This window comes from Scleropages formosus, chromosome 1 (assembly GCF_900964775.1).
Source record: "Scleropages formosus chromosome 1, fSclFor1.1, whole genome shotgun sequence".
Lineage (NCBI taxonomy): Eukaryota > Metazoa > Chordata > Actinopteri > Osteoglossiformes > Osteoglossidae > Scleropages > Scleropages formosus.
This window is the reverse complement of record NC_041806.1, coordinates 6,833,848-6,860,106: the sequence shown is the minus strand read 5'-3', so window position 1 is coordinate 6,860,106 and position 26,259 is coordinate 6,833,848. Positions and strand designations below refer to the sequence as shown.

At 42.8% G+C, this 26,259-nt stretch overlaps 1 protein-coding gene across 2 annotated transcripts; it reads right to left on the bottom strand.

The window, feature by feature from the left end:
- Positions 1-1,090: 1,090 nt before the first annotated feature.
- Positions 1,091-26,008, bottom strand: LOC108941927 (glutamate receptor-interacting protein 2-like). Of its 2 annotated transcripts, XM_018764852.2 has the most exons (25): positions 25,789-26,008; positions 20,699-20,779; positions 19,261-19,396; positions 17,846-17,991; positions 16,784-16,870; positions 16,583-16,658; positions 15,031-15,176; positions 14,672-14,819; positions 14,279-14,427; positions 11,461-11,595; positions 10,573-10,761; positions 10,232-10,418; positions 8,385-8,530; positions 7,897-7,977; positions 7,379-7,442; positions 6,822-6,967; positions 6,429-6,573; positions 5,383-5,522; positions 4,952-5,113; positions 4,188-4,344; positions 3,624-3,741; positions 3,262-3,453; positions 2,310-2,456; positions 1,820-2,029; positions 1,091-1,608 (listed from the first exon to the last, which is right to left on the bottom strand). In XM_018764852.2, exons 1-24 carry the CDS (start codon positions 25,826-25,828, stop codon positions 1,832-1,834), a joined length of 3,216 nt encoding a protein of 1,071 aa, XP_018620368.2. In that variant the 5' UTR covers positions 25,829-26,008; the 3' UTR covers positions 1,091-1,608; positions 1,820-1,831. The 2 variants fall into 2 exon arrangements, 1 of the variants encoding a protein (XP_018620368.2); XR_001966668.2 differs by lacking the exons at positions 1,091-1,608; positions 1,820-2,029; positions 2,310-2,456 and having other exon boundaries at positions 3,432-3,453; positions 3,624-3,802.
- Positions 26,009-26,259: the final 251 nt, after the last annotated feature.

The window sequence follows — 26,259 nt, the reverse complement described above, 5'->3', positions numbered from 1 at the left end:
CACTGTGTTTGCAGTCCAAAAAAAAAAAAAAAAAAAAAAAAAAAAAAGACGTGTAACACAAACTCTGACATGTTTTGCAAGCAGCTGGAACACGAGCCGTAGCAACCACAGAAGGTAAAAACACACAAAGGTCATGAGGATGAAGGAAGCTTGTGTGAGGGATTGTGCCTGAGCCATTCTGCCCTCCACAAACAATAAGACCATTCTTCTGTAATGGATCTGGCCCGTCTGAGCTTCAACACACAGCAGAGGGAGGATAAAATAGCCGCTAATCCGCGCCCACCCATTGTGTAGGGCTTCACAGCAAGGGAGAAAGCAACTCCTAAAAAGAGGGTACAGGATTCCAGGCAGACTTACTCACAAGAGGTCTACAGTATTCATTAAAAATTTAAAAAAATAAACTTTACTTAAAACGGCACACAATTCAGCAATATTATCTCTGCAGCTGTAATGAGATTAACTTCCCGTTACTGAAAACAAGACATCTAGGAAAACATCTAGGTACAGTGAATGACGTAACAAATATGTGCTCTGCCACGGCAGAACGGTCCCTAGACTAAAAGGGCAGCTCAGCTTTAAAAGATTTTCCTAATAAAGGCAAGTAAGTTTACGTAAGCTATTAGGTTAACTTGGCCTTCTGTCCTAAAGAAGACACGATGAGCTTCATGCAAGTCCAAGGAGACCGAAGTCCAAAGCAGAAACACAAGGAGTATGAAAAATATTTATACACAAACACAGCTGATCAAGGACCACAAAAGAACAAGCAGAACCACTACAGGAAGAAAAGAAGAACCAAAACAATCAATTTTCCCTGCTACCAACAACAAACAGGTCAAAAAGTCTTCTGTGATACGAAGTGCATGAAGGAAACGTTAATGTGCTTCAATAAGTCAAGTTTTTAAAAGTCACGCTTGTGAGAACAGCAGTGGCTGTGGACAGGTGAGGCTGAGTGATGAATTACCAGTGCAATAAATACGTTGGATCTGATCACCACCAGCTGAAGGACCCAATGTGATGCAAACGTGGAAAAGCAAATCAATAACGCAGTCAATGCACTTAGTGGAAGGAAGAAAAAAAAAAAAAAAAAAAAAAAAAAAAAAAGTGTTTGAACCAATACTGGGTGCATAGTGATACCGTGTGTCAAAAAGGGAAAAATCGTGAGGCAACATTTAAACGTCAAAGATGGTGTCAATTTTTTCATTGTAATATTCAACAATCAGTGAAAACAGTAAACACCAAGTTTTTTCCCCCCCCCCCCTCCTTTTCTCCTGCAGTGAGGATGAATCATCTTGACCTGCTAGTGAATGTACAATAGGAATGTGTTGATGCAGCCCCTATGTGGGCAACATCTGCGGGACCGCAGGGTGACACGCCGTAGTCCGGGTTAACCCTCTAACAGGGAGTGATTGCGATCAGAGCTGAGGAATGTTTACAGACATCAGCAGAGGGTCATGTGTATCCCCAATATGCCGAAGGTGCCCGTCAGTCTTGCTTCCGTGTAGGAGTCCCGTACCACGTTCTGAGCCTGTTGCAGGGAGAAGCGTGCTTGTTCTCTGGCGCGCTGTGCCTTCGCAGCCTCCAGTCCCTCATCTGAAACACCTCCGCTATCTGTCGATCAGACAGACAAATGTATTACACACAGCGATAAGGGCATTTTTCAGAAAACTGAACCAACACGCTGGTGCACAAAAAAAAAAACCCTAGCACAGAGATTAAAACTGTCATACATTCACCTGCAAAAATAAAACAAGTTGGATCACATGTAAGTGTAAAGAGTAAGTGTGTAGCAAAAGGTGAAACGGCAGTGTTCATTGATTACCCCGGACCATAATCACAGATCCATAGTGTTACTCTGGTGTTCTTTGGGACTCAGTGTCGAGGAAGAGATGTCATCGCAGCCTTCCGGTTGAGCCCAGTTTGCTTGAAACAGAGGATTTCTGCTGATAACAAGTTCCAGCTTATCCCCAGCCTCCATAATGAGCGGCACGGCCAAGCAGCAGTCCATCTCCCGCGTCCGGATATGGTTGACCTGTGACACATAAACGTGGGCCTTTGCCAAGGGCCTTACCTATCTTTTCAGAACAAATTAAAGGTCTGTTGCAAAAGTTAACAATACACATTCTAAGGTCGGAGGGTTTTGGTTACACTGATCTTTACACTCATTGTGTACACCAACGTGTGCCCGCATTTCTTCAGTTGACCAAACCATCCAAACTGTTTGTTGATTTTGACATTTCAGTGCACATTACTCAAATACTAAAAATATAGAATAGTTGTTCCATAGACAAGGAAAGACAACACCGCTTTACCTGTAGGATCCGATCAAAGGGTTTGAGCCCAGCTCTATGAGCGGGACCTTCAGGGCGAATCATGTTGACGTAAATACCGCTCTCAAGGTAGCCATCTGATATACTAAAGCCAAAGTCATGTGTCTCTGGGTCCTTTGTCACAGTGACCTGATACCGGGAGATTGAGAGAGGCAAGAGATGCATTTAAGGCAGGCTTTGCTTATAAAAATTTAGAAGCTTTTGCAAGATACAAAAATTACTTTTCTTGTTCTTTACATCCATCACTGTTTGGAAATGCTAGCAGACAGACTGAGGAAGACATGAAATGTATCAGTACTGCAAATATATCACAGGTTATTGCACACATTGCTGCAAGTATTCCACATGTAAAACTTAATGAAATGGATAGCCATGTTTACATTACTAGAAATTTTTTTTTTTTTTTAAATTACCTTACAGGATGCTTTATAAAAGCACTCAGTTTTAAGTCATTAGCGAACTGTACATTTGCTAAAATTGAACGCACTGCAGTGCAGCTCAGCATATACCAAACATACATAGTGCAGTCAATAAGTTCTAAAACTGGCCACTCCGTGATGCTGCTGAGCTCTTTTTGCTGGTGGCTGGCAACCATAGTGGTATCATATGGAAGCCACTCTCAGAACTTATGGACTGTACTAGGTATACCAAATGTTTCATTCCTACTACCACAGCTTGTAAATTACTGCAGCAATCCAAACTATATGGATTGCTGAGTACCACCACCACAAGGTGCCTCCAACAACTAAAACCAGGAAACAAAAGTTTAAAACCTAAGTATTATAATATGAAATCGAAACTCGCGGCAAACCTCGATTGTTTGTATTTTGAGAACAAAGGGTAATGAAGCAAAGAGTAAACGCATAGGCCACAAAACAGCCTGGCACAAAGAGACGAAAGGCATGGACGAACAGAGTGCTGGTGTATGATGTACCTTGTGCAGCTCAAAGGATGTGGGAGACATGGCCTCCTGCAGTTCCTCCATCATACCAGATGGCCAGGCATTCTCGCAGGCAGTCAAAATATTGTTGTTCTTGGCATCACTTTGTCTGAATGATTTTGCAAGGTCATGTGACTTGTGTGCATCCACATCGAGACTCAAAGCACTGCCACTCATTATCGATGCCTGTTGGTGTTAGAGATCATCATTACGGGACACTGCAAATCACCACAGTTGAACTTTGATTGTATTTTTGCTCTGATATTTGAATATTTAGATGTGCAAACATGAAAACCTTGATGAACCGATAAAGGAAACGATGTTTGGGAAAAGTGATATGAACTAGGGTACTTTACCTCAATTTCTCTCAGAAGTTCTGACTGGCCACAGGTCTCAAGATCCTCAAGAGCATGGGACCAGAGTGTGTCTTGGGACTCGAGGGCGAGGTCGTGATGGTGCCTTCGGCCACTATATCTGCGCCCATGCATGAACAGAGGAGACAACTGAGCTGTCCTGAGCTCAGCAAAGAAGAAAACTGCAGGAACCAGCACCAGAAATGCAAATAAAGTTCTTCAGAGGACAGCATGACTTGCAGTTCCCTTTATACTTGACCCTCAACTCAGATTTTCCACAGCTCTCTAATCGCACACCATCAGACCACAGTGGTTACAAACAAGAGAAGCAGAAACATCAACATGTTGTGTGGAACAGAGGAAAGAAAGAACAGCTTGAACTGCACAGCAGAGCCCTAAGGCAGAGACAGAGGAACTAGATGAGGACAGCAGGTCAAGGGAGGTCAAGAAGCAGCAGCATGCAAGGAAAAAAGTACATTTTAACATATTATAAATACACACAGGGGTCTGTGTTTCCATATAAAGGGTTGAGCAGAATGTCCCCAGTTTGGGTAGCGCTGCACTTACCCAGAAGATTTTTCCCAGTCATTGTTATTACTGCTTTCATCACCACTGGGGTGCTTCGTACACAGACCAGCAGGGGGCATATTGTTGCTCTGCTTGGTTTTGTGCCACTCATCAGGGTCCAGGGCAATGCCTGACAGCTGGGTGTTCATATCTGTAGCTGGAGTGACAAAGGGTATCGGCATACAGTTGCGATTCTCAATCCCGGCAGTCCAGTACACTTTGCACTTTTTGTTCTTTGACATTGTAATTAGCCTTGATTAACCTATTCACTGAACAAACATTGTATTTCATATCACGTCAAACTAGCAGCGTTTAGCCAAGGACTCGGCAGTCAAATTACAGTCTAATTTGTCCATTAAAATACAAAACTAAGATCTGATTTTAATTAAATACAATGAATGCCCGTATCATTGCTCATTGCCTTTGATCAGTTCATTTACTCTGTTTAAACTTCTAATGATCCAGTACAGACGGTTTAATTGCCATATATTCACTTGCAGCAGTTTTCAAATATTGCGTACAATGGGTTTTCTGTACCAAAACTTAGTCCCCTACTCACATAATGAATTTAACTTTCTCCCAATTGTTCAGCTTCCCCCCCCCCCCCATTTAATTGTTAACTTTACTCAGTTAAAGACAGTTTAATTTGACAATTCCACTTTAACAAGCCAATAATGGGATTTGACAGCAGAAACCAGGATTCTGTACTTCTGATTTATGGAATATAAATCACAAAAACATGGAACCTCTCCATTTAACCTCACCCGGGCCTCCTCCGCCAACATCAGTGCTGGAACCAGAACCATCCCAGGATTCCATTGCGGAATCCACACTGGGAATGGTTGCAGAGTAGATCTCCGACAGCCTGCTAGACTTCTGTGAATTGTCATCATCAGTCAGGTCATTTGACTTTCTCTCCACTCTGTCTGTAATGGAGATGAGAATAATAAAAAAAAAAAAAAAAAAAAATTTCCACATTTCTGATAACATATGGGTGTTTGTTCTTTGACACCAATTCTCAGGTAAGTCAAACCAAATCAGACCTCTTCCACACTTTACTTCAAGATTAAAAACACAATAACAACCACTGGGCCCAACACCTGGAAACATTTTTAGACCCATTTAGGATTTCCACTTTACTGAAGTGTTGATCATCTACACAAGGGGGTGCCAGTTCCTCTGCTTCCATTCTTACCATTGACTTGCTTCTTGATCTTGAGGGTGACAGTCTCTCCTGCCGCCTGCAGGAGATGAATGGCTTCACTCAGCGGCTTGCCCTTCAGACTCACACCATTGAGGGCCAGGATACGGTCACCTACATGGAGGGCTCCAGTCCTGTGGGGGGCAGCAAAGCAAAGCACCCCTAGTTTTACAACACCAGCAAAACATCATTTTCTATAAAAAAATCAAACTTATAAATTGGCTGTTAGTGGCAGTTCACAAAGAAAATCACCAACAAAGACTTTCCATATTATTTCATAGAGTATGACCTATTATCAATAACAATAAAAGCACATGCCTTAAAGTATTCGGTGCAAAGGATAAGGGCTTAGGTGAAAGAATAATCAAATTATATTCAAGAATGAAATATTGCACTGCATTAGCATCAAATCCATCTTGCACAAGAGTAGACATTTATTGAGACAAAATTATACATGGGGGTAAGAACGGACAAATTATAGGCAAGAAGGTAAAGCTACAATAAAAAAAACTAGCTTTAAGAAGTCGGTGAGACGCAATGAGAGCAATCATGAGTAATTCAAAAGATGTTCGGACAGTTTCAAGAGAAGAAGAAAAATTAAATACAGAAGAGTGAAGTAATGGGTCTTCAAAAAACAGCTCAATTCCACAACAATATTGAAACATTTTCAATTCACCATTTCTAATAATTGCTGCAACATCACTAGTGGCAGTCCTGCTGGTTTCTCTCTTCACAATTTAAAGTTGTTAAACTCAGGAAAAAGTAGGCAGGCTTGGAAGATGTACGCTCTTCTGAGTCTTGCAATGCAAGATTAATGTCTAAAAAAATATATCTTCCGAAAATAAACTTGAGTAACGGACAAGCTAAGAAATCCTGCGTTTACACTTGTCTAAGGTTATCATTTAATATATTAAAATCTTTCAAATAAGACTTTACAAAAAAGCAACCATTTGACCTTCAAAGTGGAAGTTTCCCTGCACATATAATCCATTGTGAAGAGGAAGACAATGGCACATTAAATCGTCTGTGGTTCACCTCACCTCTCCGCCAGACCCCTCTTAGTAAGACCCGAAATGACAATGGGGTCAAAAGGCTCCTCGGTGCCCGAAATGGTGATCCCCAGGGGTCCACCGTACCGCTGCAGCTCCACAGTGTAGACGATGCACTCGGACATATCCTGCTCATCTTAAACACAGACACCGCTCTCAAGTGGCAATAGAAGAGCCTTGCAATACAACCTTCTTCATACAGAAGGCCAAACACGCTAGTGAAGAACAAACTGACACATATACATTGTTGGCATGTGTCACAATATAAATCGAGGTGAAAACTGGATGGATCCATTATATATATCGAATGTAGTGGTTATTCAATAGCAATATCAGGGCGCTCCTCCAGATGAGGGAATTAATGTGAGTTTTCCTGCAGCTCACCAGCATTATCTTCATCCTTCTGGATCTTCAGCTTTACAAGGTCATCAGATTGCTGCAGCATGTGCAGGGCGTTTTCCGTGGTGCAGTTCTCCAAGCGGATGTTGTCAATGGCCAGCAGCCTGTCTCCTGGCTCCAACGTACCTGTCCTGCAGGACAATCGGGGAGAGACCAGAACCATGGAGTGCAGTAGGTGAGAAATCAGTGCATTGTGTCACCCCGCTAACTCATTGTTCTGCTGAGCTGTGAACACCAAGTGCTCTCCTTGTGGATTACTGCTTTTAGACAAGTTTTCAATTTTTTTTTTTTTGCCATTGCAGGAAAAAAAGTACAGCACTGCTCAGTTTTTCAACTCACCACAAGGCAATCCCGTAGGCAACCAGTGTAAATGACAGCGCAGAACCACAATTTCTACTGGCATGAATAGATCGGTATCAACATGAATGGCAATTCAACTCATTTACGAAAACAGGATGTGGATAGAGGAACGCTATTTGAGCAACTTCAGTTATTCCTGACAACATACTGTACATTCTGAGCTGCTACATAAATATTCATACCTGTGAGCTATGCTGCCCTTCCTGATGTCTGAGATGATGAGAGGTTGTCCGGGTTTCTTGCTTGCTGTCACAGAAAAGACAGGGAAAGTGTATTTTTCCCCCCCGACAAAGTATGCCCAGAATTATACATATAGTCTTCAGAAATCTCATTATGAGGACCAAGAGGCTGGGCAAGTGCATCTTCCTGAGGGGGGATTAAAACTAAAAGGAATTGTTTTATTTACATTTTGCTGACACTTTTTCTCCAAAAGGGACTTAATGTTAAGCTACTTACCCATTTATACAGCTGGGTAATTATACTGGAGCAATTTTAGGGTAAGGACCTTGCTCAAGGGTACTACAGCTGGAGATGAGGTTCAAACCTGTGACCTTTGGGTGTGACCCTTATGTGTTTTCTATAGAGATTTGAGTAACTGGAGCTGTTGAACTGTGTGACATGACCATGAATATTAAGAATGTTTTCATGATTTCTTTTATTCTTGTGGAATTCTTTGTTCTCCTGGAAAAACGGTGCTCACCACTAAGTATGATCCCAAGGTCCACACCTCTCTTCCTGGGCAGCTTCACATGGAAAGTACCACTGCTGGGGACCACTGATTCTACCGAGAAAAGCCACATTAAACCAGATAAACCGGGTATTGCCTTTCCAGCAATCTGAATATATATCCATCAATATTTAGTTGTTTTTTCAATTATGTCTCCCACAGTGACAGTTTCAAAGGAGTGGATTATTTATAAATTTTCCATTTATGTTTCTTAGAATGTATGAAGTTTCATAGCACTGGTTATCCCTATAATACACTCCATTCTACGAATCTCTAACACTGCTGGGCTGGCTTCTGATGAAGGACTGCAATAAACATGCTCAACTCCCAGAAGTGTTTATATATTCAGGCACAACTTCTGGGGAGAGCACTTCGCTGCCATAACATGGAATTTTAACGATCACTTTGATCGGTAACTTTAAAATGAGGTGCAACTATTAACGTTCCAGAAAATTCCAAACCTGCCACATCAAATTCGATCCCCAGCGTCACGTGACTCGTCAGAGCAGCGTCCCGCACCATCTGATTGGCCTCTTCCAGCGTTCCATCCTCGGTGGGAATGCTGTTGATGGACAGCACTCTGTCACCCACCTGTAGCAGCCCACACCTGTCAGCCAAGAACAGATCAGGTTGACAGGAAGCTTGTCTAAAGCTCCAAGCACAAACTCAAAGACACAAAGCAGGGTTTTCACCTACCTGGTGATTAACAGAACAAACACTCATGGGAACAAGACCTCTTTGTTGTACATCCTGCATAAATACAAGGACGTTCTACATTCGTAACGCTTCGAACTGATGTAAGATGACATTCCCTAATCAAGTCTGAGTAATTATAATGTGTCGTGCCTTAAAGTACGTTGGAAGGTGGGTGACAAAAAAGGAGAGAAACTTCCAGCGAGCATTGTTTGCAAGCGTCACATCTCGGACCACGGGAAAAACTGATGAAAATTTTGTTTACTTTTAAGATGCGCTATCGAAACGATACTTTTGCTCGAAGAAGTCAACCCCGCGTACGTTCAAAGCTCACTCCCAACCTTAAACCTACAGATAAAAGAAAAGCTCAAAGCTTATGTTCCATTGAGTCCTGACCTAGATATGTCACTGACTGAGAGAAGAAGAAAAATTATACTTAAACAGGATTTTCCAAGGCTGAAGAATTTCTTTTTTTAAAACAAAATGTCTGTTTTTTAACTGCAGGAAGATGACAGACGACAATTTCCAAGCAGAACCAACAAATGCAGAGCGTTTCATTTCCGCTGGGAGTTTCAAACAGAGAACAAGGTTGAACACGGTAATGAAGGACCCTTCTAACTGCGGTATAATTAACATAGCCTTGTCTTCACAGCGCAGAAGGCCAGCACTAGGGTGATTAATTCATTGCTAATAAAGTATATATCTAATTCTGCTGTAATTAACTTCTTTCTGTGGCATCGGGATATTGGAGGACTCGATAGGAGGCGAACTGTAGTAACCTCGACTGCTTCTCGCTCAACTGCGATTTGCACTTGCCCGACATCACAGCTTGTGTGATCAAAACCAGACTGACGCGAATAAAATGAAACGCCACAAAAAGAGAAATAGGGCACTTTTAATGATAGATATGGAATGATTCCTTTTTAACCAGCAAGTATGACTGACATTAACTACATAAGGCTTGAATAACCAAAGAGGCGGTTCAAGTTTATCAATGGCCTCTTCATTACATCATTACACTTGTGTTCTGTCCAGTAATACCCAGCAGTCATGTCAACTCAAATTCCCACTAGAAAGCAGACCGTTCATTTCCTTAGCAACGCGTCCCTTCACTGACCGCACCAACTTCCGCCGAACATTACGACTCAACGTTTAACCGCAATAGTCAGGAGGTGCAATCTTGACATTTCAAACGCTCAACCTGTTGGCTACAAGTGCAACAACTAGACTGCGGCTTTCCCTGCTAAGGATAAAACGTTCGCAGCTCCAATAGTTACGGAACATGTGCTCAGAGAGAACGACGGATGACTGCTTTAACTGCGCCAGGAGAAATGAGAGCAGTCTGCAACACTTCATGACGGGAAGCTTGGTGGTTATTCTGAGTGCCGGTGGAGGGAGTAACACTCTCACACTGAGCAAAGAGAAAAAAACATTTCACGCAGCTGTGTGCTCTATAGGCTACAAGGACTGCTTCCCACTATGTGGAACATTAAAACAGCTGTTCATCAGATTCTTTTGCTAAAAGCCACTGAGTGACATTGGCAGCTCCTGTCACAGATCCAGAAGGGTATTCGTGTTCCGGGTCAGATTCTGCTTGTGCGCGTGTGAGACCGACCTCTCAGCAGGGCTGCCAGGGGTGATGGAGCGGATGATGGGGGGAGCGCACAGCGTTTCTGTGGTGAACACGCCCCCCTGCAGGTAGAGGCCAAAGCCATTGAGGGGATCTCCGAGGAGGGTCACTTCGCACGTCTCTACGTGAACGATCTGACCTCCAGGAGCCACCGTGCTGGATGCCAGAGACACTGGAATACAGAGAACCAGCAGAAATTAAACCAGAAACGTGACACACGCAGCACCCGATCGCTCTGATAAATCGTACATGGACGTTATGTCAGCGCGAGGATGTTTGCGCACACAGGTACGCGTTGCGTATAGCAAGAAACGTGCCCCACGTACGTGAACTCTTGTGCTCCTTCACTCTTTGCCTCCTGCTCAGCAGGGAGCTGCGGGGGCTTGTTGGAAGGATGGAGCTGGGGAGCGTGCTGCTGTGAGGACTGGCGGGAGAGATGGGGCACGGCACAGCGCAGGAGGTCTGGCTGCCCAGCCCCGACGTGTTGGTGGAGGCAGGGGACATGTTGCTGGACGCTTTCGGGGTGGCAAACACAACGTGATGCGAGTCTGGACAAGTTTCTCTGGGAATTATTCCGGTCAATGAAACTGACCTTCAGCAGAACTCGTATTGCGCATAGTGCTGCTTGAAAGTATGTGAACCCCTCGTGTCCTTTATTTTTACCAAGAAATGGTTATGTAGTGAGAAACACTGATTCTCATGTGACACAATAAGTGTCTAAAGACCAATTCCATATGTTGCTTTAGAAGAAATCATGTGTGTAGTAGAAACACAAGTGGTGCAAGTGTAAAAATAAGCGAAGCCCGAGTTGTACTGATAAACCCAAGTAGGTCAGTAGAATCAGGGGTGTAAATCAGTCATTTTTTCATTTTGTACATTCAAGATTTGACATTTGTATGTTAAGCTTATTTTAGTATTTTATACAAGATTAATCACCATCCCTCTAGGGTTCACATACTCTCAAACAGCACTGTACAAGCTGACATCAAGCATGAAAATACAGGCTGGAAAAAGTAAAATGTGGATAAAACATGTAAAAAACTTTTACTAGAGGTCTGGAATGTCTACATGGTCAAATTTGAGTATTTAGCATCACAATGAAGGAAACTGATTTCATGTTATTGTGCAAGAGTGTATATTCATTCACTCAGGGTGTTTTTAAGCTTTGCCTGTAATCTTTAAATTTAAGGAAGACTTGCAGCCCCACTACTCACATTTGCACGAGTCCTGACCGGGTTGGACGCCAGGAGGGACACGGGCAGACAGCTTGCACTGGCCAGGGTGCTGGGCATGACAGTAGCTCACACATGGGTCCCAGCAGTGGTGCTGCTCACTTCTCTGCACCTTTACTGCATACAAAAGCACAGTTTGTTCACTGCTTCAGCGTGGCCTACAGAGCAGTTTTATTAATACAGTGGCGATGCCAAAAGCCCTCCAAAAATTCATTACGCATTATTCTCACACATTACTTTCAAGTGCAGCATATCGCTTGACCGCATTTGTCATTGACTGGTGTTATGACTGTATTAGTACTACACAGAGGAAGGACATGACCCCCCCCCCCAAACTACAGCAGAAAGATCTTAGACACCCCCCCCTTTTTTTTTTTTTTTTTTTTTTTTTTTTTAAAAAAAGAAAAAAAAATATATACACCCTCCTTACTTCTACTGGTCGGCTTTGAAAAAGCAGGGAAGAAACTGGAAAGAAACATGTGTTCTCCAGGTGAATCTAATTTACACATTCACGTTATGCACAGCACAACAAGAGGAAACTAAAGGAGAGAGAATTTTTGGAAGGCCTTTTTTCCCCCTCCTATATATTATTTCACATGAAATTTAGAACTAAAATAAAACCCCACAGAACTAATCTATTTTAAAAAAAAAATTATATTTTTTTAAAAAAAAAACCCAGGTTAACAAAAAGCTGATACAGGGCTTGTACATCTTCTATTCATGAGGCATGAGAATGTTATAAATGGTCTTTCTGGTTCCTGATTGGCTTCGAAATTAGCAAATTAACTTCCTTGCTGAGGTGTTTCACCTGTTGCTGCTAAGGAGTGTTGTCCAGGTGCTCTCAAAGCTGAGAGTGAAAAGTAAGTCTACGGAGGCAGAGTGTAAGACTGCATTTAGACTCTAATTGCCCCCTTTTTGGGTTGGTCTTATTGGGGTTAGATGATCTGAATGATCCCAAGTGGTAATGTTGTGGTTTGAGTTGCTGCTATTAACCCTAAAGGTTGTAGGTTCAAATCCCACCTCCATCTGTAATGCTGCTGAGTAATGTACTTATCCTAAATTATCCAGTTCTATAACTAGTTGTAAGTGGTTTAACTTTGTAAATTGCTTTGGTGAAAAGCATCAGCAAAATTAATGAATGTAAATGAAAATCAGGTGATTGAGACTTTATGGGTGGCATAGCAAGTAGCTGCTCACAGCACCTGGGTAGTGCAAGAGGATGTAAGTTTCCCCTGGGTGCTCTGGTTTCCTCCCACAGTCTAAAGACATGCTGTTAAGGTTCACCCATAGTGTGTGAGTGACGGAGAGTGTGTGTTTCACTGATGTATGGATGAGTGATCCAGTGTAAGTATCTAGCAGTGTAAGTCACCATGGTGAATAAGGTGTGTGGGCTGGTAACACTACATATAATTCATTGAGAGTCACTTTGGAAAAAAGCATCTGCTAAGACAATGAATATATTTAGAGAGTGCGATGTGAGCCTAGAAGTTCAGCTCACTGGATACTTTTTCAAAATGAAAGCAGGATCTTTTCTCTAAATTTTTCCCTAGAATCAGAGGAAACTAAGAGGCTTTAATGCTATGGCAGCACTTCTCTGCCACACTTTTCAAAAAAGGGTTTTAATATCCAGCTACTCGCATAAAATGTTCAAATCCGTTTCTTTCCCCAAGTTGAAACTTAAGTTCTGAGCTGATATTAAACTAGTTTAGCGCTGCTTTTCCCGGACATTACTTCTTTTTACGGGGGATTTTTGTTGTCAAATAGAGGAAGCACGGCATAATCCCACAACCGATATGACAGCCAGGAGCTAAAATCCTGGTGTTACTTCATGAACCCTGAAGCGTCCGTACGGCACAATTCTGAACTCGGAGGTGAACAAAAGTTTGCTGTTTTCAGCTCCTGGAATCAACCTCTGACCTGTGGCAAACAGACACAAGGCTGTGTTTGCTTTAGGCACATACTTCTGAAAATCTTCAGTTTTACTGCAGCAGCACGTAGGAGGGACAGCGCTCTAAATCCAAGCAGCCAGAATTTATTATGGTGAAATATGTAGACAACACAGATAATGGAATAAACAAATGTAGAATAAAGGAATATCATGGTGATGAGTAACAAGATGTTTTGTAAATTAATCTTTTTTTTTTCCCTACCTACTTCATTTAAATCCATAATGTAAACTGAACCATCCACATAAAGCACAATAAATTAAGGACAGCAGGTGATGTAGAAGTTAGTACCAATATCTTGTAGTTAGAAGGTCCCAGACTCATGTTCTTAATATATTATTCTTGATTAAGGAATTAATTGCTCTAAAAAATACACTAATTCATAAATGGCTTTAATAAAATGTACCTTAGTATGGACTTAATATTGTTAGCTGTCTGAAGAAACATTCTGTTCCTACTCTTGATATAACTGCCGAAGCTGCATTTCTGGTTCCAGAGATGCATCATATCCCACCCACTAACGAGTGTAGGTTCACCAGCATGGTGGGTTAGGCAATTGCCTTGTGAGCTGAAGACCTCTGGTTCAAATCCCCTTCCTACTACTGTACCCTGGAGCAAGGTTCTTACCATGAACCGATGCAATAAAAATATCTTGCTTTTTAAAAGGTGCACTACCATAAGCAGCATGTTATTGTACAAACACTAGACCTGTAAAAGTGTTGGCGAATTAAAGAAGAATAATAATACTGCCACATGCTACCTGGTAGTGTTTCTAGACGCACCCACACATGCCGTATCTCCTTTGACAGTTTCTACGGACCACGGTTCTTGAATCGGTGCTGCTGTGAACTCACCCGTGTCCCGTGGTCTGCTGGGCAGGATCTCCAGTTTGGCTTGGGTCGAGATGCTGGCTAGGAGACGGTTGGCCTCTAGGACAGAGCAGTGCTCTGTGCCAGTGCCATTGATGGACAAGATGTGATCACCAACTCGCAAAGCTCCACACCTGAAGAGGAAGTCAACTCGGAAAAGTAAAAGGGAAGATGCAAATGGCCAGGAACACCTTGTGTACTGGCCCTATAGGACAAGACACCCCCAGGAAGCAAGTGTTAGGGTTTGATTTAGAAATGTGCGCTTTCCATATTAAAGTGCCGTGACGTTGTGGGCACTGAGGCCTAGTCCATGCTGAAGAGCAAAATAAATGGGAGATGAATGAGTTCAATGAGATTGAGTTAGAGTCCGTACTGCACCTGTCTGCTGCGCTGGCGGCCTGTATCTTGTCAATGACAATGACCTGCTTGTCTCTGTATGGGGCGCAGGAAATGCTGAGCCCTAGAGCGGCACCGGGTGACTTCTCCACTTCCACCAGCAGAGAGCCAGAGCCTCTACTGCTCGGGTCTGAACCACATAAACACACAGCACATTAAACACGTGTTCAAACATCTTGATCCTGCATATATAGCCTTTTACATCTCATCCGTCTTAGTATCATCTTCTCCCCTTACTGTTGGGCTTTGAATGTATGTATTAATTAAGGTGGATGCACAAGACAAGGGTATGTCCAGGTTGGTCCTGGCGATCTCTCTCTCTCTAGGCATGTGTAGCTTACCTGTGGCAGAGACGTCGTACTCAACCTGGAGCAGGACCTCTGGGCCACTCCGCCCCAACATTCCCAGAGCTTCTACATGGGTCTTAGTATGCACAGGTACCCCATCCACGCTAAGGATACGGTCCCCTACATGAATTGTACCCTCCCTGGAGTAAAACAAAGTTTGACAAGGACATGGAATAAGGAGAAAAAGGCAAAGTGGATGGAATTTTTTTTATTAGAGTAATTTATTGCAAGAAAACTCAACTCCCCCAAGACAAAAGCAAAACCCTTTTATGTATATATATATATAATATATAAAGATAAATGACAAGTGGTTTCAGCCAGTGTGTGTGTGCATATATATACTATATATATATATGTATATATATTCAACTGATCACTATCATCTCCAACTACACCATCGCCCCACAACCCCGACAAACCCTGATATACGGTATATACAGGGGTTTTGCTTTTCCAGCTTTGCTCAGATGTTTTTATGAGGGGAAGATTTGCCTGTTTGAAAGGCCACAGTTGCTTATATATGTGTGTGTGTGTTGCACTGTTCTAAAACCTTAGACACAGCACTGAATTCACTTCTCAAGATGGTTTACATGAAAATGAAGCAATTTTCATGTATTTTCAGCAACTGCAGAAATTATAGGTAACCGGGAGAGTTGTGTTTTATTACAATAAGTCAATCTAATTTAAAAAAATTAAACACAGATCAGCTGGTGCTGTTCATGGCTGCATATCGGATAACGCAGGTCAGGGTAGCACAGTGTAACAGAATAGCAGCACTGGGCTGCAGAGCTTCAGAAAATAAAATTGCAAACCGATTGGGTGATATATTTAATTATAAAGAGAGAAGTGATATAGTACCTTTTGCACATTACAAAGTGAGAAGCGTAATCAGCAAGCAGAAGTGTAACAACTTCATAAAAGATAATGCTTGTATGCCCACTCACAAATATTTATTCAGATGCAATCTCAGCATAAACTAAATAAAAATGTGGCTTTTAATCAAAAAGCTGCTTTTACTTTCTTTAATTTCTTTCGAACTCGCATCCTGTTTGCGTTGACGTTGCCTTCCAAAACATGACGAGGTGATGTGCTTGAACGCCCTCAAAGGAGATGCTGGAGCGATCGCTGCTGTAACATGCTGTGCACACGTGTACCGCACTCATTTTCGCTGCTCTTCTCATATCTCGTGTTCCGAGGGCTCTTTAGGGATAATTGTTTGAGGCTCTGCCTGACATTCAGCCATTAATATGCATGACACTCTTCTGTTCCCTTTGTTGATTACCTAGCAACCAGCCTGGGCTTACTTGTTGATAGACTACATAATATGCTTTTTGCATGGAACAAAAAAATATAAAAGCACACACAAGTAACGTCATAGAATGGGAGGAATGGCACAGATACACCTCACCGAAAAGTTTTGTGAATTTCCCCTTCAAATCAGTGCTGTGTGATGTGTGTTCCTCCTCACTTTTAAATATTGCACCTCCATAAAGAGCACCTCTACAAACACACCAGCATACACATGAAGTAATTTACCGTGCATTACCTGTCTGCAGGACCTCCGGGCCTAACATGAGTGACAACGAGGGGGCGTGACTTGCGCCAGTCTTCATGAGAACCCCCTAAAATGACGGCAAAACGTGTGTCAAGTTCTCTATGAAGAGATGGACTGTAGTGTTTGAGCTGAACTTCAGTTTCTCATACTGAAGGTCCACAGAAGTCGGAGAAATACCAGAAAAACTCCCACCTCGCATGACAAAGCCATAGCTCACGTCTTCCTTCCCCAGGCGCACATCTATCGTCTTGGAAATGGTACCCGCGCTGCCATCCGAAGCTGGATGAGGAAAAAAGGCAAGGCATATTTGCAGTATCTCAACAAATATAACACTTTCCTTGGTTTTTTTTTTAATGGGTGGGGCACCCATAGACATGGGCTCAAGGAGACAGTTTTGTGCTGAGGTCATGTACAGAAATGATTTACATGTATTTATTTAGCAGACACTTTTCTCCAAAGCAGCTTCCAATGAACTCTATGTGGTGTTATCAGCCCACACACCTTATTCACCAAGATGACTTACACTGCTAGATACACTACTTACAATATGTCACTTATCCACACATCAGTGGAACACACTCTCTCTGTCATTCACACACTATGGGGGAACCTGAACAGCATGTCTTTGGACTGTGGGAGGAAACCAGAGCACCCAGAGGAAACCCACACAGACACGGAGAGAACATGCAAACTCCATACAGACTGAGCAGGAATCAAACCCACATCCTCTCGCACCACCCAGGTGCTGTGAGACAGCAGCGCTACCCGCTGTGCCACCCGATTTCACTTAGCAGAGTTAATTTTTCAATTTCAATGTACTTATTAATGTGTTCAATGTGTCAAGCTAACATCAGGTGATTTTCATTGATAGAACTTCCTTTCATCTGTCAGAGAATGTTTTAATTCTCAAATATATTAGAATGTATTATGTATTTGTATTATGATTTACAAAGCACTCCTTATATAGAAAATAGGAGTACATTTTATAATTCCTAAATCTGGTCTAACTGCATCACAGTAAATGCTGTGCAAATGAATTAGGACAACTGTGACAAACGCTTCCTGATATTAAAAAGAATATTTGAATATTTGTGAAAGGAATCACAAGCAGGGGAAAACGACCTGCCAACATATTACCTTTTTCCCATAGCAAAAATGTAACTCTTACATCCAAAGCACACTTGAAACCCTCGTGTTTTTCCTCACTGTCCATGGACAACAATGAGTTGATGAAGCCGAACAATTCACTCTTACCGGCCGGAGGCAGATCGTACTCCACCTCGAGCACCACGCGGTCACCCACGTTCTTCAGCAGGCTGATGATCTCTTCCTGCCTCAGCCGGGCCAGATGGATGCCATTGACCGAGGTGATGTAGTCCCCAACGTTCAGCTGATCGCTCCTGAACCACAAAGGTCAGACCAGCAATTGATAGCCATTCACATGGACCTGTACACAAGCCTCCCCCTTTTTTGTATTTTCCTAAATTCAAGAAAAGAAAAATCAAAGTTTTTTTTTTTTTTTTTTTTTTTTTTTTTAAAGTAAATGTCAATGAAAAATGAGTGCATTAGCAAGCAGGAGAGCCTTTAGAAATAGTGCTGCTTTATTTAGTGAAATAGTTTTTTAAAAAGCATTTACATAAACAAGCATTAAGAGAAAATGCTTTCGCATTGATCCATATAAGTAGGCTTGTTCAGCCAGACCAAGTGTGTAACTTTTTTAAATACACAGCGCCCACGTCACACTATGCTCTTTTTTGTTGTTTTCACCTTTGCCTTAATGTTAAAGTTTTATGATTATTTAATTATTATTATTAAAGTTATTATTATAAATTGACAGTGTCACAAAGGGTTGGCATGGAATTTGGCAATTCCATGGGTACTTTTCTTTGGAAAGAATAAAATCTTTGAGCATTATTATCTGGATTGGGGCAAAATTTTGCTATCCAACTATTATGACTGTACTACAGTTTGGTGCACAATTCAAAAAGAGGATAACTTGTCCTTTGTGTGGCTCTCAGCAGGGAGTCGAAACATTCTCATTTAAATGCAAATTTTTGAGAAATACACACCGTTTACACCCCCTCCATTACTCTACACACTGCCTCCGCCACACTGCTCCAACACCAGTTCTTGGTTCGCTCTCCATTAAGCCCAAGAATAATGTTTGGGACACAAAAACAATGAAAATACTATTAGTGACGCCGCTTCTACAGCAATATTCCCTTTGTAGGGAATTGCCGCTAATGTGCAATGGGACTCGCATTTACATGTTACAATTCATTGTAACAACGAACCGAAAGAGACATTTGCATTTCTTTTTTTGTGTAAAATTTTACTGCAGTTTCATTGTTTGAAATTTCATTCATTGTCTGGTATTTTTTGTTTTTGTCCTCCAGCGTGCACCACCAAACTGCAGATGTCCCATCTCTGCAGGAGCTTACGCCATTGTGCGAAGTGCCATCAGTATTGTCCGATGAACAAAACGTAACTTAAATCATGGCGTGTTAAACATGCAAAATTATTTGCCATGAAAGATCACGCATGAAAATATCAGAACACCTGAAAAAGTGCTACTACAGGAATGAGGAGACCTCATCCCCAAAAATCCGTATAAGTATGGTAGTTTCCGCATATTGCGGATAATTCCGGACGATGCTCTCCTGGTTCACCTGGCAGCCAGCCCCCCAGGGCGCAGTCTGGACACCCTAGGCATGGCGTCCTTATCCGTGCCCCCAGATATTGTGAGGCCCAGAGTGCTGCCATCCCTCCTGTTGAGCTCCACGGTGGTGACGCCCCTGCATTCCTCTACCAGCAAACACGGCAGCCCAACAAAGAACAGAAAGTGATCACTAAAGTAACAGAGTCACACTTCAGATTGAACAGTGTCTTTTTTTTCCAAGTGTGTCATCTTTTTTGACGTATGTATTTGCTAGTGCAGTCAGTCCCCGGATTACGAACGAGTTCCGTTCCTCAATCCGTCTTTAAGTCGAATTTGTACGCAAGTCGGAACAGTTAGGTACGGTTCATCCGTTGGCATGTCACCTTTTTCCGATCACTTTATTATTTCCACTTTAGTTTCAATTGTGATTGTTTTCCTTTTCTTTGACGCATCACCGTCACTCGCATCATGTTTATGCTTTGGTGCCATGGTTACGAGGGTAAAAACAAAAAAAAATTAACGCCAAATACAGTAACACACACGAGACACTTAGCAGCAACGTGATCCAACCGAAAAGAGCAAAGTCTCAGTCCTACCTTAGGCCCAAGTGCCCACGAGCCAACGAACCGCTATAGATATGCAATGTTTTGATGAGCGTCGCAAAGTAGCACCCGTTTATTATGAATTATTGTATGTAACTCAAATTTTTAATATAATTGGCTTTACAGGGGGTGGTTTGTAACTACGGGTTTACGTAAATCGGATGTTTGTAACCCAGGGACTGCCTGTAGACTGAATATATTGATTTATCTTCTATACATTATACAGCTGTGTCTATACAAAATTCCCCTTTATTTCAAGTGTAGTGATAGTTAGTTTTGGAAAAGGATGCATAGCTAGTGGGGACATATTAGCAAACAGGTTGCACAGGTACTGCCAGTGAAGGCACCTCAGCAAAATCGTAATTCCTTGAATACTGACCTGTGCTAAGGGAAGAAATTACTGAAAATTATTGCATTTCTGGGTGGCATTTATATTCCATGTTTGTACAAGAACGTGATACTTCTGTTAATATCACGTTGTATTTTAATTTCTTTTTTTTTTTTTTGTCAAATGCAGGCTGAAATGTTTTGGAAATTTTTTGAGCGCCAGGATAATATTTCGGTTACGGCTCACTCGCGATGTGTTCAGAAGCACCAGTTTTACATTTATAGGCTGTTCGTATTTCAAAAAGACTTTCTTTCCCTGGGAAGTGCGCAGTGAAAAATGGCTCGGGAACAAATTGTAAATCTAGAATTCAGCCAACCGCACAAGCACAACAATTTCCAGCAAACTGTGAACTGTGTCATAACTATTACGAGGAATCCCAGCTGCAATGATGCTGGCAGCAGCATCATCCCACTGGTTTAAATGTGTGGAGACAGATGAAGAAACAAGGCCGTCTGTACCTGGCACGCTGTGTCTTAGGGAGACTAGGCCACCGTGAGGACCTGTGGAATCCCTGTTGCCCCTACAGTAAGGGCTCTCATCTGGAGGGCAAAGGAGAATGTAATGATCAACAGCTACATAGGCAAGAAGTCAACAAAAAGTCTTCTCAAAGCCTGGAACATCAACAGGAGAGGATGGACCAACCTTCAATGTGATCTTGGATGGAAAGATACTATGCGTAAAATGGATGGAAATATAATATGCGTTAACGATACCGTAATTTGTAACATGTATTATTAATTACACCCCAGACACAATGTGAGTGTGTTACAAGGTGTGTTGCTGCCCCTACAATGTTCACAGCAGTGGGGCTTGGCTAGCGAGCTCAATTAACGCTCCAAAGTGAACCAAGACCGACTTCTGGCGGATGGTCTTCAAACTGCAAAAATTTCTAAAGTGACAGTAAAAACTGACTTTTGCAGAAAGAATTGTCCACATACTGTATATAGAAGAAGGAAAAAAAACACCACAAAACTGCACGTTCTCAGCAAAGCGTGGTGGCATTAGAAAAGTTGTGTGTTATTTCCCAGATGAATAAAACATGATACAAAACACTGATTTTTCATGCTGCCATGTTTTTTTACACTATGTCAAATATTGGGCCCTGATTTTTCAATTAATAACTTGTTGTTTTGGTCATTTGAGATAAACCTATAATTAAGAGATCTGTACTATTAAACAAGGGCTGAGCAACCCTGGTCTTCACCTCACAGCTGGCTTTTGTTCCAGTTAAGCTCTTAATTATGCTACTTAAATTGGGATTTTGACCAAATGCATCGCATCATTACATCACAGTTAAATCAAAGGGATTTTTGTGAAGTTGCTAAACTGTTTTATTTGCATTAAACTGATTCACAGTTTATTAGGAATAAATACTGTTATGATGAAAATACATAACACGCACATATTTTCTGTACATTATATTTGAAAATGTCTGCTCCAAAGTCGATTTCAAAAGGGCAAACATTTCAAGTACCCTCGGATTTTTTGTCCTGTTCAATTCAATTTATTTTTATAGAACACTCTTCTGACATGGTGACACAGAGCGCTGAACAAAACATCAGGAGACAAAATAATAAATAAAAACCTAGCTATACAATAAATTACATTAAATTACAACAAGAACTATACTAGGTATTAAAGGTATAAATAAGCCAACTGGGCACCGAGGAAAGGAAAACAAAAAAACTCCCAACTGAAAGGCAAGAGAGAAAAATAAACCTGTTGGGGTTTTAAGTATCAGTGACTGCCCACCCCTCCTGGGCATTCTAGATAGAAAAAGACTTTAAGCAAACTTATACAGTTATTTATTTATTTGTTCCTTTAATTTCTTCTTCTTCTTCTTCTTCTTCTTCTTCTTCTTCTTCTTCTTCTTCTTCTTCTTCTTCTTCTTCTTCTTCTTCTTCTTACCAACTTGGGGGGCGCGGTGGTGCAGTGGGTTGGACCAGGTCCTGCTCTCCGGTCAGTCTGGGGTTCGAGTCCTCCTTGGGGTGCCTTGCAATGGACTGGCGTCCCGTCCTGGGTGTGTCCCCTCCAGCCTTATGCCCTGTGTTGCCAGGTTAGGCTCTGGCTCCCTGCGACCCCGTATGGGGCAAGTGGTTCAGATGGCATGTGTATGTGTGATTATCAACTTACACAGCTATTGTACCATTATAAACTAGTAATTAGTTACTAGAGGCTAATAAATTGATGAGCTGATGTCAAGGTTCAGATGTGCTGGTCTCGCCCTCTATGGTACGTAGTCATCAGCCCCGTTCACCACGGAGCGCTGGTATCACATCGGTCTCCTCAGGTCTCTTCATGCGGAAAAAGATTTCCGGTTCCTCCTCAATTTGTTAGGCCCCTAGTTCCCTCTTTCCTCAGCCTTTGTGTTTAAAATCATGAGACCAAATGCAATGTATATTTTAGAAGAAGAAGGTTAGAAGATATTAACACCTATACTGTGTTTTGTTGGAGGATATGTGAGCCAGGGATGCACAACCGTAGGCCTTGTGGCTTCAGTGTATGCTGATTTTGTCTTTGTCTGAGCTTTTGATTATTATATTGAAGCAGTTAACAGCATAGCATTTCAACCATCCATCCATCCATCCATCCATCCATCCATCCATTTTCTTGCCCACTTGTCCTACAAGGGTCACGGTGGCAATAGGGAGAGCAAAGAGACCCAGACCTCCCTGTCCCTTGCAACTTCCTCCAGCTCAGCCCAGGGGATCCCCAGCCACAATTCAACTCACCTCATAATTTTGGTATCATCCAGGCTTTAAAATACAATACTTTTTCTGGAACACCATGTACCTGTTCGTACAGCTCTGTTCTAAGAAAAGAGTGGGGTATTTCAGTTCTGTAGGATGTACCCAAGTTCAATGAAGCTCTGTCTGCATAGTCACCTCACCTATTACTTTACATCTATGTGAGATGCTAGACAACTATAATGAATTCAACAAATCTCTTTTATGTCGGTAGCAGCTGAGTGCGACACGTGTTCTTTACAGCTGAGACCGGATGGCATCCGCCAGCCTAATGGGTCATAGAGTCGGACGTTTGTCCCCCAGTTAGGACTTTCTCCGGCAGTAGACATGCGGTTTTTTTCCCCATGAGAGACCACGTGGCACCATATAGTGTGCCACCTGCCAGGACGCGCGAGGTCGAAGAGGTGGAGATAGAAATATGATGCCATAATAGTAATATCGCACCTGTTCTTGGAGGAAAAGTGTGAAATGAAGTGCGGCTAGAATGCCCACCGGATTACAGCACAAGTCGAGACAAAGAGCCAGTGGACGCTCTGGGGAAATGCTAAGAAATCACCCGGAGCCCAAAATATGTTTTCTCTTTCCTTGTTGCCAGCTTGTGACCTGTAAAAAACGGTCCCGACATCACTCCAACGGCAGATTACCACCCAACCCCCATGAAGCACCCATCTGAACGCGGTGAAAGCGGTGTGGCCTTGTCAGCTTCTGCAGAAATGCGAGAAGGCTGTAATCCTGCTGATAGTGGATTTTAAACAGCTTTGAAAGGGAATGATTTAGCCGTGTAATTGGCACGGGGGGAACGAGGCCTGATGTCGGCACATTTCACTTCAACCAGCTTTTCGCCCTCTTCTGCAACAATCGAACTCAGGTTCCCAGAGAGCGCAAGCGGCACCGTTTAGTGGCTATTCCAGAAATCCCCAAAGGGGCAGTGGTATTGTACAGCCCAGCAGAAAAAAAAAATGACAAGAAATTGCCCCGGACAGCGCGGTCTCTTGTGGTCTGACTGCACAGCGGTCTTTCAAGGCCAACAAACGTGCTCCTCCTTGCTGATAGAAAGCAAGGAACCGAATGGCTTGACTAGGGTGGGATGGGTGACGAACCTAGAGAACAGAACAGCATCGAAGAACCTGTGTCAATGTAAGAGGAAAACTAACTGATATTTCTGCCTCCAATGTGGTGGAAAGACCTCCCCCTCTCACTCAGAACTGCTGAATCCCTCCCTATATTTAGGAAGGGTCTCAAAACTCTTCCAGCCTCACTTCTGATCTAAGTGCATGATAAACATGTAAATGTTTATGTTTAATTATTTTGTGGGTAGAAATTGTTGAGTAACGGGCAAACCTTTATGCAGCCACTCGGGTAACATCTACTGGTGCATATGGCAAAATGTGATGCGTTGACTGTACTATATAATCACATGTCTGCATCCAAGTCTCTTCTTCTGTTGATGCGATGCATTCAACGGTATTTGTCTCTCCGATGTACGTCACTTTGGAGAAACGGTGTCTGATAAGTGAATAAATGTAAACGAAAATGTAAAATTTCATCCACAACAATCCTCGAGCGGCGGCATGTTTGGCCTGGCGGCCTCCTGTACCGTAGTACTGCAGCATAAGGAGGCCTCCTGGGAATGCCCACTGCAGGACTGGGATGTGCTGTGGACTTGTCACAATGAGGGATACTAAACAATGAGCTTCTGTCCATTATTCAGAGACACAATGAGCCAAAGCTGTGCTATTATGCTGAGAAGCCTTTCTTGGGGGAGTAAATAGAAAGGGCCTCTCAGCTGCCCCTTTCCTCTTCCCTCCAACTACCCCCGATGCCTGTCTCTCCTCCGCGATTGATCTGATGCCCTCAGGGACCTGACAAAGGTGTCTGGCCCAGTCTTTTCCAGCGCAGGGATCCCGACTTTTTCAAGTTTTCAAATCGGCCGCTAAGAGATTCTCAAAGACCTTCAACGGAGAAGAGCGGCGAAGAGGAGGGAAGATTACGAGCCATACTTATGTTTCAACAGCCCCTTTGCTGATGACCGCGACACGGCATATTTTAACCTCTGTTCAAGAAAATTCCGTGCTTCACGGACGAAAGCGCAATTTCCCCGCCGTTTAAAACACGCAAGTGCTCGTTTTCCAGTGCGATTTTCGATGTAGTTTGTGTATAAAAAAATGAAGTAACGCAATAAAAAAAAAGGAAAGTGGGTAACAAAATGGGTCTCTTGCCAGCTGGTTTACTCTGTTACGAATCCAAAGTAGTGCACTCGAGCTCGGCGCGATGACACCATTCCAAATATAGACCGCGTGAGGAAATGTGCTAACAACGTCTAGAGAATTGCGGCTCTATTTTGAGAGGCGCCACATTTTCACAGTCTAGAATTTGCTTGCGTTTGCCTTCATGGAGACTTTTGGGCGGTCAGCTGTTTCCCTGTCTTCCGGCCAGGGAACTCACGGCGTTTTGTTAGTATTTTCATTTACGCTGTGTTTACTGCTCAGTGCTGGAGTACTAGGCTTTTCCACTCTTGGTCCCAAAACCAGTACAATGTGGGAAGGACAGCGGGGCATACAACTAGGACCAAAAAAAAAAAAAACACCATCAGTCTTAAGTGGAAACCCTAAAATATCCATAAGTAAAATCCATAAAATGTTCAAAATTATGAAAATGGCCCAGGGATGGTGCAAGGAGAAGCCTACTGGGGCTGACAAGGGTTTCTCTTTCTGTGCATTTACATCCCCCTCCACCACCCGCATCCCAAGCAAGGCTAACCCATGCATCCCGCACCCCCTCGCCCCTCCAACGACGCTTACCCCCAGCCTTCTTCACCTCCCTCCTCAGGGCGCACAGCATGTCTCCAGCCCTTGGTGATGCTACTGGGCTGTGTGTGGCGATGGGCTGGTCCTCAACCACGCTCACAGTCTCACGCTCTCCTCAACCAGCAGGCAAGCCCGGGGGGGTGCTTCTCATCCTCCGAGTGCGTGGATTGGACCCGGTGCTTCCGGAGGACTCCTTTAATCCTTGTCCACCTCCACTCGGTCGCAGCCTCCTCTACGTCCCGATTCTGCTCTTGTACACATTCGCCACATCCCAGAAGCATCCTGTGAAGCGCAGGGCATCCAATGAAATTCCAGCATGACAGTCACAGGTTACAAACTTCTCATCCTGCTCCGCCAGTTGAAAATTGAGAGCTCCAGCACATACGGGTGAAGGCTTCTCTCCCATCACAATGTTTTTATCTCCCCAATTCCTGTTCGTAAACATTGGCTCAAATTCACCAAAAA